This window comes from Oncorhynchus kisutch, linkage group LG23, assembly GCF_002021735.2.
Source record: "Oncorhynchus kisutch isolate 150728-3 linkage group LG23, Okis_V2, whole genome shotgun sequence".
In the NCBI taxonomy this organism is placed as follows: Eukaryota; Metazoa; Chordata; class Actinopteri; order Salmoniformes; family Salmonidae; genus Oncorhynchus; species Oncorhynchus kisutch.
In genome coordinates, this window is record NC_034196.2 from 22,614,262 (window position 1) to 22,630,702 (window position 16,441).

The 16,441-nt window shown below is 41.5% G+C and overlaps 1 protein-coding gene across 1 annotated transcript in view; it reads right to left on the reverse strand.

Annotated features, from left to right (window-relative positions):
* The window catches only part of LOC109868146 (transmembrane protein 132D-like), a 39,533-nt gene that overhangs the window by 18,230 nt on the left and 4,862 nt on the right, over positions 1-16,441 (reverse strand). The window contains exon 3 of the mRNA XM_031802241.1: positions 13,932-13,971. Within this exon, the coding sequence (XP_031658101.1) occupies positions 13,932-13,971 (40 nt within the window). The remainder of the gene's footprint in view (positions 1-13,931; positions 13,972-16,441) is intronic.

Here is a 16,441-nt window from a genome sequence, read left to right on the forward strand (position 1 = left end):
TCAATAATGACAGGAATGGAGGTGGTCTTTATCCTAGTGAGATTGCTAAGGCGAACACCGCCATGTTTAGTTTTGCCTAGGTCGAGGCACAGACACGATCTCAATGGTGATAGCTGAGCTGACTACACTGACTGTGCTAGTGGCAGACTCGACTATGCTGGCAGGCTGGCTAACAGCCTGCTGCCTGGCCTGCACCCTATTTCAGAAAGAGGGCCAAATATCTACAAATTCTATCTTTTGGGAGGGGCAGAAAACAGTTTTCAACCAGCGATTGAGTTGTGAGACTCTGCTGTAGAGCTCATCACTCCCCCTAACTGGGAGGGGGCCAGAGACAATTACTCGATGCCGACACATCTTCCTAGCTGATTTACACGCAGAAGCTATGTTGCGCTTGGTGATCTCTGACTGTTTCATCCTAACATCGTTGGTGCCGACGTGGATAACAATATCTCTATACTCTCTACACTCACCAGTTTTAGCTTTAGCCAGCACCATCTTCAGATTAGCCTTAACGTCGGTAGCCCTGCCCCCTGGTAAACAGTGTATAATCGCTGGATGATTCGTTTTAAGTCTAATACTGCGGGTAATGGAGTCGCCAATGACTAGAGTTTTCAATTTGTCAGAGCTAATGGTGGGAAGCTTCGGCGTCTCAGACCCCGTAACGAGGGGAGTAGAGACCAGAGAAGACTCGGCCTCTGACTCCGACTCACTGCTTAATGGGGAAAACCGGTTGAAAGTTTCTGTCGGCTGAATGAGCGACACCGGTTGAGCGTTCCTACAGCATTTCCTTCCAGAAACCGTGAGAAAGTTGTCCGGCTGCGGGGACTGTGCCAGGGGATTTATACTACTATCTGTACTTACTGGTGGCACAGACGCTGTTTCATCCTTTCCTACACTGAAATTACCCTTGCCTAACGATTGCGTCTGAAGCTGGGCTTGTAGCACAGCTATCCTCGCCGTAAGGCGAGTACAGCGACTGCAATTAGAAGGCATCATGTTAATGTTACTACTTAGCTTCGGCTGTTGGAGGTCCTGACGAATCGTGTCCAGATAAAGCGTCCGGAGTGAAAAAGTTGAGGAAAAAAAAATATATATATATAAACGGTAATTAAAAAGTAAAAACCGTAAAGTTGTCAGGTAGCAAAATAGGTTGGCAACAAAACGCACAGCAACTCGAAGACAAGTCTGCAATGATGATGACAGGGGAACAACATTCAGATGATGATGATGGGAGGACAATACTCAGATGATGATGATGATGATGGTGATGGGGGAACAACATTCAGATGATGATGATGATGAAGGAGGACAATGTTTAGATGATGATGATGTGGGGCAACATTCAGATGATGATGATGATGATGATGATGATGGTGAGACACTATTCAGATGATGATGATGGGGGACAACATTAAGATCATGATGATGATGGGGGGACAACATTCAGATGATGATGATGATGATGGGGGGACAACAATCAGATGATGATGATGATGGGGGGACAACAATCAGATGATGATGATGATGGGGGGACAACAATCAGATGAAGATCCCGGGGGACAGCATTCAGATGATGATGATGGGGACAACATTCAGATGATGATGAGAGGACAACATTCAGATGACAATGATGATGGGGTACAACATTCAGATGATGAATATAGGAGGACAACATTCAGATGATGGTGATGAATGTGGGACAACATTCAGATGATGATGATGATGAATGTGGGACAACATTCAGATGATGATGATGATGATGATGGGGACAATATTGAGATGATGATGATGATGTGGGGACAACAATCAGATGATGATGATGGTGGGACAACATTCAGATGATGATGATGATGATGATGATGGGGGACAATATTGAGATGATGATGATGATGATGTGGGGACAACAATCAGATGAAGATGCCTGAATATAGGAGGACAACATTCAGATGATGAAGATGATGTGGGGACAACATTCAGATGAAGATGCCGGGGGACAGCATTCAGATGATGATGATGGGGGGGCAACACTCAGATGATGATGATGGGGAGACCAAATGTAGATGATGATGTGGGGACAACATTCAGATGATGATGATGATGATGAATGTGGGACAACATTCAGATGATGATGATGGGGGACAACATTCAGATGATGATGATGATGATGATGAATGTGGGACAACATTCAGATGATGATGATGATGATGATGGGGACAATATTGAGATGATGATGATGATGGGGGACAACAATCAGATGATGATGATGGGGGACAATATTGAGATGATGATGATGATAGGAGGACAACATTCAGATGATGATAATGGGGAGACCAAATGTAGGTGATGATGTGGGGACAACATTCAGATGATGATGATGATGATGAATGTGGGACAACATTCAGATGATGATGATGGGGGACAACATTCAGATGATGATGATGATGATGAATGTGGGACAACATTCAGATGATGATGATGGGGGACAACATTCAGATGATGATGATGATGATGATGGGGACAATATTGAGATGATGATGATGATGATGGGGGACAGCATTCAGATGATGATGATGGGGGGGCAACACTCAGATGATGATGATGGGGAGACCAAATGTAGATGATGATGTGGGGACAACATTCAGATGATGATGATGATGATGAATGTGGGACAACATTCAGATGATGATGATGGGGGACAACATTCAGATGATGATGATGATGATGATGAATGTGGGACAACATTCAGATGATGATGATGATGATGGGGACAATATTGAGATGATGTGGATGATGATGATGGGGGACAACAATCAGATGATGATGATGGGGGACAATATTGAGATGATGATGATGATGGGAGGACAACATTCAGATGATGATAATGGGGAGACCAAATGTAGGTGATGATGTGGGGACAACATTCAGATGATGATGATGATGATGAATGTGGGACAACATTCAGATGATGATGATGGGGGACAACATTCAGATGATGATGATGATGATGAATGTGGGACAACATTCAGATGATGATGATGGGAGACAACATTCAGATGATGATGATGATGATGAATGTGGGACAACATTCAGATGATGATGATGATGATGATGGGGACAATATTGAGATGATGATGATGATGATGGGGGACAACAATCAGATGATGATGATGGGGGACAATATTGAGATGATGATGATGATGATGATGATGATGTGGGGACAATACTCTGATGATGATGATGATGAAGGTGATGAAGATGATGTGGGGACAACATTCAGATGAAGATGCCAGGGGACAACATTCAGATGATGATGATGGGGGGGGCAACACTCAGATGATGATGATGATGGGGGACAACATTCAGAAAATGATGATGGGAGGACAACATTCAGATGATGATAATGATGTAGGGACAATATTCAGATGATTATGATGATGGGGGACAACATTCAGATGATGATGATGATGATGAATGTGGGACAACATTCAGATGATGATGATGATGATGATGGGGACAATATTGAGATGATGATGATGATGATGATGATGATGGGGGACAACAATCAGATGATGATGATGATGGGGGACAATATTGAGATGATGATGATGATGATGTGGGGACAATACTCTGATGATGATGATGATGATGAAGGTGATGAAAATGATGTGGGGACAACATTCAGATGAAGATGCCAGGGGACAACATTCAGATGATGATGATGGGGGGGCAACACTGAGATGATGATGATGATGGGGGACAACATTCAGAAAATGATGATGATGATGAATGTGGGACAACATTCAGATGATGATGATGATGATGATGGGGGACAATATTGAGATGATGATGATGGGGGACAACATTCAGATGATTATGATGGGGCACAACATTCAGATGAAGATGATGATATAGGGACAATTTTCAGATGATTATGATGGGGCACAACATTCAGATGATGATGATGATGATGATGAATGTGGGACAACATTCAGATGATTATGATGGGGCACAACATTCAGATGATGATGACGGGGGGACAATTTTCAGATGATGATGATGGGGGACAACATTCAGATGAAGATGATGATGTAGGGACAATTTTCAGATGATGATAATGGGGAGACCAAATGTAGATGATGATGTAGGGACAATATTCAGATGATGATGATGGTGATGGGGGAACAACATTCAGATGATTATGATGATGGTGAGACACTATTCAGATGATGATGATGGGGGACAACATTAAGATCATGATGATGATGGTACAACATTCAGATGATGATGATGGGGGGGACAACATTCACATGATGATGATTGGGGACAACATTCAGATGATGATGATGGGAGGACAACATTAAGATCGTGATGATGATGATGGGAGGACAACATTCAGATGATGATAATGATGTAGGGACAATATTCAGATGATTATGATGATGGGGGCACAACATTCAGATGAAGATGATGATGGGGGGACAACATTCACATGATGATGATTGGGGACAACATTCAGATGATGATGATGGGAGGACAACATTAAGATCGTGATGATGATGATGGGGGGGACAACATTCAAATGATGATGTGGACAACATTCAGATGATGTCGATGACAATGGGAGACAGCATTCAGATGATGATGATGACGGGGGGGACAACATTCAGATGATGATGATGTGGGGGACAACATTCAGATGTTGATGATGGGGGAAACATTCAGATGATGATGATGATGATGATGATGGGGGGACAACATTCAGATGATTATGAAAATGATTGTAGGACAACATTCAGATGTTGATGATGGTGAGGGGGACAGCATTGAGATGATGATGATGATGGGAGGACAACATTCAGATGATGATAATGGGGAGACCAAATGTAGGTGATGATGTGGGGACAACATTCAGATGATGATGATGATGATGAATGTGGGACAACATTCAGATGAAGATGCCAGGGGACAACATTCAGATGATGATGATGGGGGGGGCAACACTCAGATGATGATGATGATGGGGGACAACATTCAGAAAATGATGATGGGAGGACAACATTCAGATGATGATAATGATGTAGGGACAATATTCAGATGATTATGATGATGGGGACAACATTCAGATGATGATGATGATGATGAATGTGGGACAACATTCAGATGATGATGATGATGATGATGATGGGGACAATATTGAGATGATGATGATGATGATGATGATGATGATGATGATGATGATGATGATGATGGGGGACAACAATCAGATGATGATGATGATGGGGGACAATATTGAGATGATGATGATGATGATGTGGGGACAATACTCTGATGATGATGATGATGATGAAGGTGATGAAAATGATGTGGGGACAACATTCAGATGAAGATGCCAGGGGACAACATTCAGATGATGATGATGGGGGGGCAACACTCAGATGATGATGATGATGGGGGACAACATTCAGAAAATGATGATGATGATGAATGTGGGACAACATTCAGATGATGATGATGATGATGATGGGGGACAATATTGAGATGATGATGATGGGGGACAACATTCAGATGATTATGATGGGGCACAACATTCAGATGAAGATGATGATATAGGGACAATTTTCAGATGATTATGATGGGGCACAACATTCAGATGATGATGATGATGATGATGAATGTGGGACAACATTCAGATGATTATGATGGGGCACAACATTCAGATGATGATGACGGGGGGACAATTTTCAGATGATGATGATGGGGGACAACATTCAGATGAAGATGATGATGTAGGGACAATTTTCAGATGATGATAATGGGGAGACCAAATGTAGATGATGATGTAGGGACAATATTCAGATGATGATGATGGTGATGGGGGAACAACATTCAGATGATTATGATGATGGTGAGGGGGACAGCATTCAGATGATGATGATGTTGGGCCAACATTCAGATGATGATGAGGGGCCAACATTCAGATGATGATGATTTTGGCTAACATTTAGATGATGTAGATGGGGGGGAACAACATTCAAATGATGATGATGTGGACAACATTAAGATCATGATGATGATGGTGGGACAACATTCAGATGATGATGATGGGGGGGACAACATTCAGAAAATGATGATGATGGGAGGACAACATTCAGATGATGATAATGATGTAGGGACAATATTCAGATGATTATGATGATGGGGGCACAACATTCAGATGAAGATGATGATGGGGGGACAACATTCACATGATGATGATTGGGGACAACATTCAGATGATGATGGGAGGACAACATTAAGATCGTGATGATGATGATGGGGGGGACAACATTCAAATGATGATGTGGACAACATTCAGATGATGTCGATGACAATGGGAGACAGCATTCAGATGATGATGATGACGGGGGGGACAACATTCAGATGATGATGATGTGGGGGACAACATTCAGATGTTGATGATGGGGGAAACATTCAGATGATGATGATGATGATGATGATGGGGGGACAACATTCAGATGATTATGAAAATGATTGTAGGACAACATTCAGATGTTGATGATGGTGAGGGGGACAGCATTCAGATGATGATGATGTTGGGCCAACATTCAGATGATGATGAGGGGCCAACATTCAGATGATGATGATTTTGGCGAACATTTAGATGATGTAGATGGGGGGGAACAACATTCAAATGATGATGATGTGGACAACATTTAGATGACGATGATTGGGGACAACATTTAGATGATGATGATGATTGGGGACAACATTTAGATGATGATGATGGCGGGACAGCATTCAGATGATGATGATGGGGGGACAACATCAGAATAATTAGAGTCACTATTAAGAGATAACCCAGTGGCTTAAAGTCCCACCACGCATCCAGACAGACAATTCTTAATCTCCACACATACACACACACACCGACAAGTAAACTTTATAAATATAATAACAGAGATTTCAGTGCAGTGGATTAGACAGATACACACACACACACACACACACACACACACACACACACACACACACACACACACACACACACACACACACACACACAGACACTCCCCTTGTCCCGTCTGACTGCTGGGGCGTGTGATTCAGTCATACACACAGAGACTGGTGCTCAGTGACAGCTGACAGTCTGATCAATACTAACCCAGGAAGATCTGGATCGAGTTCTGGGTCAGGAGCCAGACTAAATCACTCTCAGCTAGGTTCACTGAGGCAAGGCCAACATTAGAGCCAAGCAATCCACCAACCAAACATATCGTTACTCCTGCTATGGTAAATGAGGACCTTTTTTATCTCCATTTAATGGGCCAGTATCAGGAACGAGAAGTGATTCAAGACCAACAGTGATTAATTTGCCTGAGGAGGACTATAGCGATGAGGGGCAAAGCCCGATGACAACAGTCTATTTTCAGCCTGGCTGGATTAGTAAACAGTCCACGGTATGAGATCAGGAAGGGGAAAGAAAAATAAAAGTAAAAGTAAAAGAGGAGGTTGATTAAATAAATCCTTGCCTGAGATCACGTTGAAAAGGGGGAATATGAAGAGAAACTTGTCTGTGTGACTTCCTCAATGTAAACTCATCATCATTTCATTCGTAATCTTTTACAGCTCCCCTCTTCATCTACTACCTTCACATGGGAACTGCCAATAGGCTATCAGCTAAATAAACTGCCTGCCGGAGACCTCCTGAACCTCCTCTCAGGCACAGCACAAACTCATCATCAAAATACCACTTTTCAAAATACACAAAGTTATCATCCCCTGGCCTGAATTTGACAAAGTATTAATTTGTTTGGACCAACCAATCACATTTGCTCAGGCAAAAGACAGGGCTGCCTGAAATGTCCTTAAATTACCCGCAATACTGTGGTGCAAATTAAATTACTTGTGTAAAATGAACAGCCATGCAACAGTCCCATTTTTTCCCCCACAAGTCATTTTAAGTTTAATATTATATGCTGATATATGCTGTATATGCTGAGATTGTACAGTGGGAGTTTTCATAGAACGAAAGACTGACAGGGATGGCCACTTTGGACAGACTGGAAATGGATGGTCTCTGAGCTCTGGCTCTGAGGTGGAGCAGCAAAGATGCTTACTGTAATTGAGAGCCTTGTTCCAATGACTGTGGGACTGGGACCACCATCAAACACACATGCACACACTCACTCACATATGGCCGCACACACACACGCACACACACAAACTCACATTAAAGTCCAGGAGGCTGTAATGGAGCCATGGTCAGATCATCTCTCAACCAAAGGGTTAACCTCTCGAGTCATTTTCAATCAGGACAGGGATTATCTGTCATAAACCTAGGGGTTTGTACTCAATATTGGGCCTGGAGGAGTGAAGTAGAGCATGGATTTCCCCCCAGGAACAATCACTCATCGCTGAGCCAAACCAAGCCAGGCCAGGCCGGGCCAGGCTGCACATGGCCTTAAACACGGGGCTAAGTCCCTTCAGTCCTCCCCTTTCTAAATCTCAGTATGGGGCTATGATTTACAATGGGCCTCAAGCACAGAGGCCTAAAAGCATCTGTAGTGGGTCATGGAATTTGGGAAGTTCAGGGGGCATAGAGATTATTCTCTCAAATAAATATAATATCAAGGCCATGAGAGTTTAAGAGTCTTTCACCAAAGTCTCCTCAATGCTAGTCCAGGTCAGTTTAGTATATTTTTATTTATTTATTAGGGGTCCCCATTAGCTACTGCAGCAGTTACTCTTCCTGGGATCCAAACACATTAAGGCACTGACACACAATACCCCATACCCCATACTCTACACACAATACCCCATAACGACAAAGAGAAAACAGGTTTATATCATTTTGCAAATGTATAGAAATAAAAAAACAGAAATACCTTATTTACATAACTATTTGAACCCTTTGCTATGAGACTTGAAATTGAGCTCAGGTGCATCCTGTTTCAATTGATCATTCTTGAGATGTTTCTACAACTTGATTGGAGTCTATCTGTTGTAAATTCAATTGATTGGAAATGTTTTGGAAAGGCACACCCCTGTCTGTATAAGGTCCCACAGTTGACAGTGCATGTCAGAGCAAAAACAAAGCCATGAGGTCGAAGGAATTGTCCATAGAGCTCTGAGACAGGATTGTGTTAACTAGGGTAAGGGGCACTATTTTCACCTCCGGATGAAAAGTGGGCCCAAAGTAAACTGCCTGCTACTCAGGCCCAAAAGCTAGGATATGCATATAATTGGTAGATCTGGATAGACAACACTCTAAAGTTTCCAAAACTTGTATAATAATGTCTGTGAGTATAACAGAACTTATTTGGCAGGCAAAACCTGAGACAAATCCAGGAAGTGGGAATTTTGTATGTTTGTAGTGTTTTAATGAACGCCCTTACAGTATCAATTGATTTAGGACTCAAATTGAACTTCCTATGGCTTCCACTAGATGTCAACAGTCTTTAGAAATTGTTTCAGGCTTGTATGCTGAAAAATGAGGGAGTAAGACCATTCTGAATGGTCATGCGCACGACCGAGAGCGAGCCTTTCTTGTTTACCTTTTATATTGACAACGTTATTGTCCAGTTGAAATATTATTGATTATTTAGGCTAAAAACAACCTGAGGATTGATTATAAACATAGTTTGACATGTTTCTACGAACTTTACGGATATTGTTTGGATTTCTCGTCTGCCTGTTGTGACTGCGTTTGAGCCTGTGGATTACTGAACAAAACACACGAACAAAACAGAGGCTTTTGGATATAAAGAGGAACTTTATCGAACAAAACAAACATTTATTGAGTAAATGGAAGTCTTGTGAGTGCAACCGTAAGAAGATCATCAAAGGTAAGTGATTAATTGTATTGTTATTTCTGACTTGTGTAACTCCTCTACTTGGCTGGTAACTGTTTGTAATGATTTGTCTGCTGGGCGCTGTTCTCAGATAATCGCATGGTATGCTTTCTCCGTAAAGCCTTTTTGAAATGGTTGGATTAACAAGAAGTTAATATTTAAACCAATGTATAACACTTGTATGTTTTATGAATTTTTATAATGAGTATTTCTGTTTTTTTGGCCAGGTGTTGGCCAGGTGGGACGCTACCCACGTCCCCTAGTGAGGTTAAGGCACAGATCTGTGAAAGTGTACTAAAACATTTCTTCAGCTTTAAAGGTACCAAAAAACACAGCGACCTCCATCATTCTTAAATGGACGAATTCTGGAACCAACATGACTTTTCCTAGAATTGGCTGCCCGGCCAAACTGAGCAATTGGGGGAGAAGGGCCTTGGTCAGAGAGGTGACCAAGAACCCATGGTCACTCTGACAGAGCTCCAGAGTTCCTCTGTGGCGATGGGAGAACCATCCAGAAGGACAACCATCTCTGCAGCACTGCACCAATCAGGCATTTACAGTAGAGTGGCCAGATGGAAGCCACTCCTTAGTAAAAGGCACATGACAGCTAGCTTGGAGTGTGCCAAAATGCTTTCAGACCATGAGATGCAAGATTTTCAGGTCTGATGAAACCAAGAATACCAAGTGTCACGTCTGGAGGAAGCCTGGCAACATCCCTACGGTGAAGTATGGTGGTGGCAGCATCATGCTGTGGGGATGTTTTTCTGCGTCAGGCACTGGGAGACTAGTCTGGATCGAGGGCAAGATGAACGGAGCAATGTACAGAGAGATCCTTGATGAAAACCTGCTCCAGAGCGCTCAGGACCTTAGACTGGGGCGAAGGTTCTCCTTCCAACAGGACAATGAGACTAAGCACACAGCCAAGACAACACATGAGTGGCTTCAGGACAAGTCTCTGAATGTCCTTGAGTGCCCCAGCCAGAGCCAGGTCTTGAACCCAATCTAACATCTCTGGAGAGACCTGAAAATAGCTGTGCCGTGACGCTCCCCATCCAACCTGACAGAGCTTGAGAAATGCGTCAATACTTTGCCCCTTGATAACCAGAGCACTTCTGTATGTTGTAAAAGTGTTACATGGTCGCTGCCCATATCATTGGATAGTGCAGAAAATACACGAGAGTTCAGGGACCTTGCATTAACAAAGTTAACCATTTTCACAGTAGTGTCCAAAACGTCTTTCAAGATATCAGGCATTCCCTTGGCAGCAGGAGCCTCTCGGTGGATGCTGCAGTGTACCCAACTGCTTGCACGCGTCTTACCACTCCACAATGTCTTCCTGTTATGGCTTTTGCGCCATCAGTACAGATACCAACACATCTTGACCACCAATGTCCATTTGATGTCACAAAGCTGTCCAGTAAAAATATCCAACAAATATTACAACAAATATGAAGGCTGAACTCAAATGTGCTGGTTGATAAAATACCGGTATTTATGGGAAAGATTTTTGAAAAGGGTATTTTGTTCTTAAATAATATTGTAAATTGTAATGGCAGCGGGAGGAGGTAGGGAACTGGTCTGTCTGCCCAATGTAAAGGATCAAAACTGGCGGAGGAATAAAAATAGCATACATAGGAAAGTATACCAGTTTCATTTGAGGACCAGGATGTTGACAACTGTGACATACAGATTGCAAAATAGTTGGGAAGAGATTTTTGATGTACCGATTCCATGGTACAGGGTGTATGAGTTGATATATAAAACAACGCAAGATTCAAGACTTCGTGCTTTTCAGCTAAAATTATTATATAGAATTCTTGCCACCAACAAAATGTTGAATATTTGATGCATAAAATCATCGAAGCCTTGCAGATTTTGTTGTGAGGATTCAGAATCAATAGACCATTTTCAGGTTCAGGAATGGCTGAAAATGCATAGCATTGATCTAAAATTGACCCTAGAAATAGTACTGTTAGGATATCTGGAGAGACCGGGTCAGTCAATTACTAATATACTAATACTCCTAGTAAAATGATTTATCTTCAACACGCAATCTGTAGATACATTAAACATCATAGCATAGTTGAAAGATATGTGTTGCGTAGAAACACGAAGTAGGTGGCCAGCAGAGATAGATGGGATGGGCTGAGGGAAGCTGAGGGTTGGTATGTGGAATTGGAGACAAGTGGGAGTGGAGTTGCTGTGTGAGAGAGAGATTGATGGTCAAAAGATAAAGGGAAAAAAAAGTCAAAATAAAACATAATAAAAGAACATTTGAATGACACTAAGTGGCAGTGTTTTTACAACTAATTTCGGTTTGCCTGAGGCTGATGCCGTGCAGGTGTTGGTACACATGCATATACACACACTCTCATTCAAATAAACACATACAAGAACACGCACATACATGTAATAGTGCCAGACATGCACACAAACATTTAAAGTTGGCATTGCTGTTATGATTTCAGTTGTCCTTGATGTCCATTGATGTCAATTTTTTTTGCATTGTTGTTTGCTGTTTTCTTCTGTCTTTTCCTTTTTTCTCTTTAGTTCATTCTCTTGGTTGTTGGTGCATTGGGGGGTTCTTGGGGGTGGGGAATGGAATTAATTGTATTTTTTTCCAGGGGGGGGGGTCTCGAATGGTTGAGGGACAGCTATTGGGGAACTGTGGGGGGATCTTGGAGGGTTACATTTTTGAAAGTAGAGCTGATGTGTGTCTCTATGGATGCGGGCCTTACTAAATGGACAGTTAGAAAATGTGAAGAACATTCATTTTAAATGTTTAAATTTTTAAATGTTTAATTTTTAAATATATATATATTTTTAATGTGGATCACATTTTTATTTGGCTTACCCCGACGACATTGTGCATACCCCTGTTTGGGAATACCTGATATAAGGAATTTGAAATTATTGTACTTTTACTTTGATACTTAAGTATATTTTAGCAATTACACTTACTTTTGATACTTAAGTATATTTAAAACCAAATACTTTTAGACTTTTACTCAAGTAGTATTTTACTGTGTGACTTTCACTTTTACTTGAGTGATTTTCTATTAAGGTATCTTGCACCAATGCTCATAGGGAGCATTTCAAGACTGGTGATGGACACCCAGGAGGCCCAGAGACAGATGAGCTGGGGGAAATGTTGAGCCAGCAACCTCTGGAAGGTATCCTCGATGATGACAATTTGGACAGTTCAGATGGGGGACTGTTCCAATCCTCATTTGGTAGGACACATTCATTCAACATGTGCAATCCCCGGACTCCAGGGAACATGTAATGTGCCAGTTATCTCTTTCACTCCCATAATAAGAATTATGTAATGAACTCAACTCTTGAAGAAATAATGTTCTCTAATGCAGCAATGCAATCATTTTCTAGAGGCAGATGATCACCATAGCTTAGAGGAGATAATGCAGGATGAAGGTCAGCCTAATACATCTGCAGCAGCCAGGAGGGAAGATTGTGTGAGAATGCATGAGAAACTGACCATGGAATTTCATGAGCACAAACTAATGTATTTAAAAGAAGAGCATGATATGAAGATGCTAATCCTTCATGTTGTGTTGGTTATGAAGGAGGAGAGAAACAGGAAGCAGCAGCAGTACCAATGTTCTTCTCAAACCAGCACCAGTTTGGGGTCCCGATATTTCCATTTGTGAATTAAAAACCTTTTTGTTACCAATCCATGTCTACGGTTTGCTTCAATCACTTGAGCTATCTTTGTTGTGAGAAGTGCTGCATAGCAAAAGCATCTCTGCAGGCTAGTCCATTTCTGTCATTGTCTGCCTCAACCATTGGAACATCTGGGTCATTCTCATCTTCAATGCAAGGATCTAGGCAGCCATGCTGTTTGAGGTAATTGTGAAGCAATGCTGTTGCAATTATTACAATGCAGCATCATCTTGGTTAAAAGTGTAATGTGCTTCTTATACAGGACATTACTCTTCCATACACCAAGCATGTGCTCCAATATACCTCTGGTGCGGATATGAGCTTGGTTGTACCATTGTTGCTCAGGTCCTATTGCATGAAGATAGGGAGTGAACAAGAAGTTGGTCTGTGCATACCCACTGTCACCAAGTAAGATTCCACTATGTTGTCCACCTTCAAGCTGAGCATACAAAGAGGAATCATTGAGTCATGAGTTGCACCTTTCCAAAATGCACCAATGTTGGAGAACTGCACACACTTTTTACATTTATTGAGAACCAGTTTTTGCGATTCCTGTACTCCTCAGCATCTGCTGTAGAGAGAAACTTGATGGGAATATGACATCCATCTATACAGCCAATGACTCCAGGGAAGTTCCCATATTCATAGAACTCTACCTTGTAGTTGGCTCAGGCAGCAGCATCAGGGAACTTGGTATAAATGTCTTTCAGTTCACATATAGCATTGCAGAGTTTGTGAACGATTATGCATACAGTTAGTTCATTTGCACCACACAAATATCCTGTTTCAGGATGGAAGGTTCCAGATCCCAAAAACCTCAAGGGGATCAGTACTTGTAGGGAAGGAGGGATGGGATTTATCCTAAGAGACTTAGATAAAGCCTTGGCTCAAGAATTGTCTTTGTACATATGGAAATGGTCACAGAAATAGATTTTAGTCCAGGTAATCCATTTTCCTCCATTGCCAAGGTCAACCTTGGGGCCAACATCCATTAATCAGAAGTTAAACCTGCCTCTAGGCCAGGTTTAATTTAAGCCTTCACTTAGATCTAGATGAACTCTAAACGTCCTTCTGGAAATCAGATTTTTTAAAATCTAGACTAGTGCAAGTCTGAGACTATTTTAAACCATGTCTGAGAAATTGCATTTCAGTTAGTCCAGTTTAAAAGTGCAATTTAGTCTAGGATTAAGCTTCATCTGTGTCTGCGAAACCGCCCCTAGTAGGCTTAACAAAATGACATACATTTGGAACCTTAAACAACTAAACACAACTCTACAACAGCTCAAAACCACTTCTTAAAACTAGGCGAAACATGGCCAGACTGGGAGTTGTTTTTTTTGCTAGGAGCTCGTCCTTCTCATTATGGAACGTGCAGACTTCACTATGTCATTCTATCTTCTATGTTATCTGAGAAAATGGGTGTGTTACTTTGTCCCCTACACTTTGAGATATCAACGTATCAGAAGCTTTTCTGTTGTTTCTTCAAACAAAACGAGTGGAAGAGTGGAAAATGCAAACTTCCGCCGATTGAAATTACTTTAAGGTATACTGATCTAAAACATTCCAATAAAAACAACTTTATTCTGCTCTGTGATGTGCATCCAAGGCAACGAGTAGAGCTTTTGCAAAACAGACTGAATTGTGTGTTTGGCGCGATAAAGCTGCCTGCGTAATAAGTTAATTTTCACCATAAGGAGTCAGGCAGTTGTTAGTTATTTGTTTTCTTGCTCCATTAAATGTATGCATTATTTATGAACTAAAAAATTCAGAGATCCCTTTTCAAACGTTAATGGGATGTTAAGATATGAAGGCTGCCGAATCCATTACCCAATTATTTCCCTGTCTATGGAAGACTGCCTTCAGAACTTCTTCCAGTCGGGAGTGAAGTAGACTGGGACTGGCACACGACAAGTCTGTAATCTGTGTAGGGAGCGGAACAGCAAGACGACTTCCAGCCGCACCAGCGTTCAACCGTCCCACAGCGTGGCCTTGGTGACACGCCCTGGCGCCATTCAAGTGGCCTTAAGTTACAATTTAAATGCATGGAACTTATCCTTTGAGAAGAGCCCTTCTTATTCATCATGGTGATAGACTTTTTACACAAGGCCTAAAATGGCAATAAAAAACATTCTGTCTCTAATTTCTGACTACACACAATATTATTTTGTCCTCAAATACATACTTTTTAACAGGAAAAGAGGTTAACATTTGCTATGTGTTCTGAGAATGTTTTCATAATCCATACATAAATCCTATTTCTTAATTTTCTATTATTTATGGATTTATGTTTTGAGCCAGGGGCCAGCACATTATGGTAGCATGCGTCAAGGTAACAGAAAAGGCACCGTAAGACTTAGTGATAAAAGTCATGATGCATTAGTACGACCACAACATATATACCTAAATTTCCATTAAGCAAATAGGATGTAGAATGGATCCATTAGTGGGTTAGAGTGTATCAGTGCATGCAGAATACGTTCAGCACGTTTAGACAACACAAAACTTTACAATAGAATATATGGACAAAGTAAGGTCATATCAACACCATTATGTGCAAACTTCACAGCTAATGTATCAGACTATCTGATTGTGACCTGGATATTCTAGCTATGGACTGAACAGACAGTATATCCAAGCAGTGATCTTACCTAGGGCTGTACAATTAATTGAATTCACATAGAAATTGCAATATTGACATGTGCAATATGCAAATTGCAAGAGATTCATATCGCATGCTATATTTTGACATTTTCATATCGCATGCAATATTTTCAAACGCTGCGTGTAATGTCAGTATTTATAGTTTACTCTGTTTTTTTCTCCTCTTGTGGCTGCATCCCGCACATACCAAGCTCTGTCCCATCGCTCAAACCCTGGAGTTACCTCTCACTGTTAGATCGACTATAAGT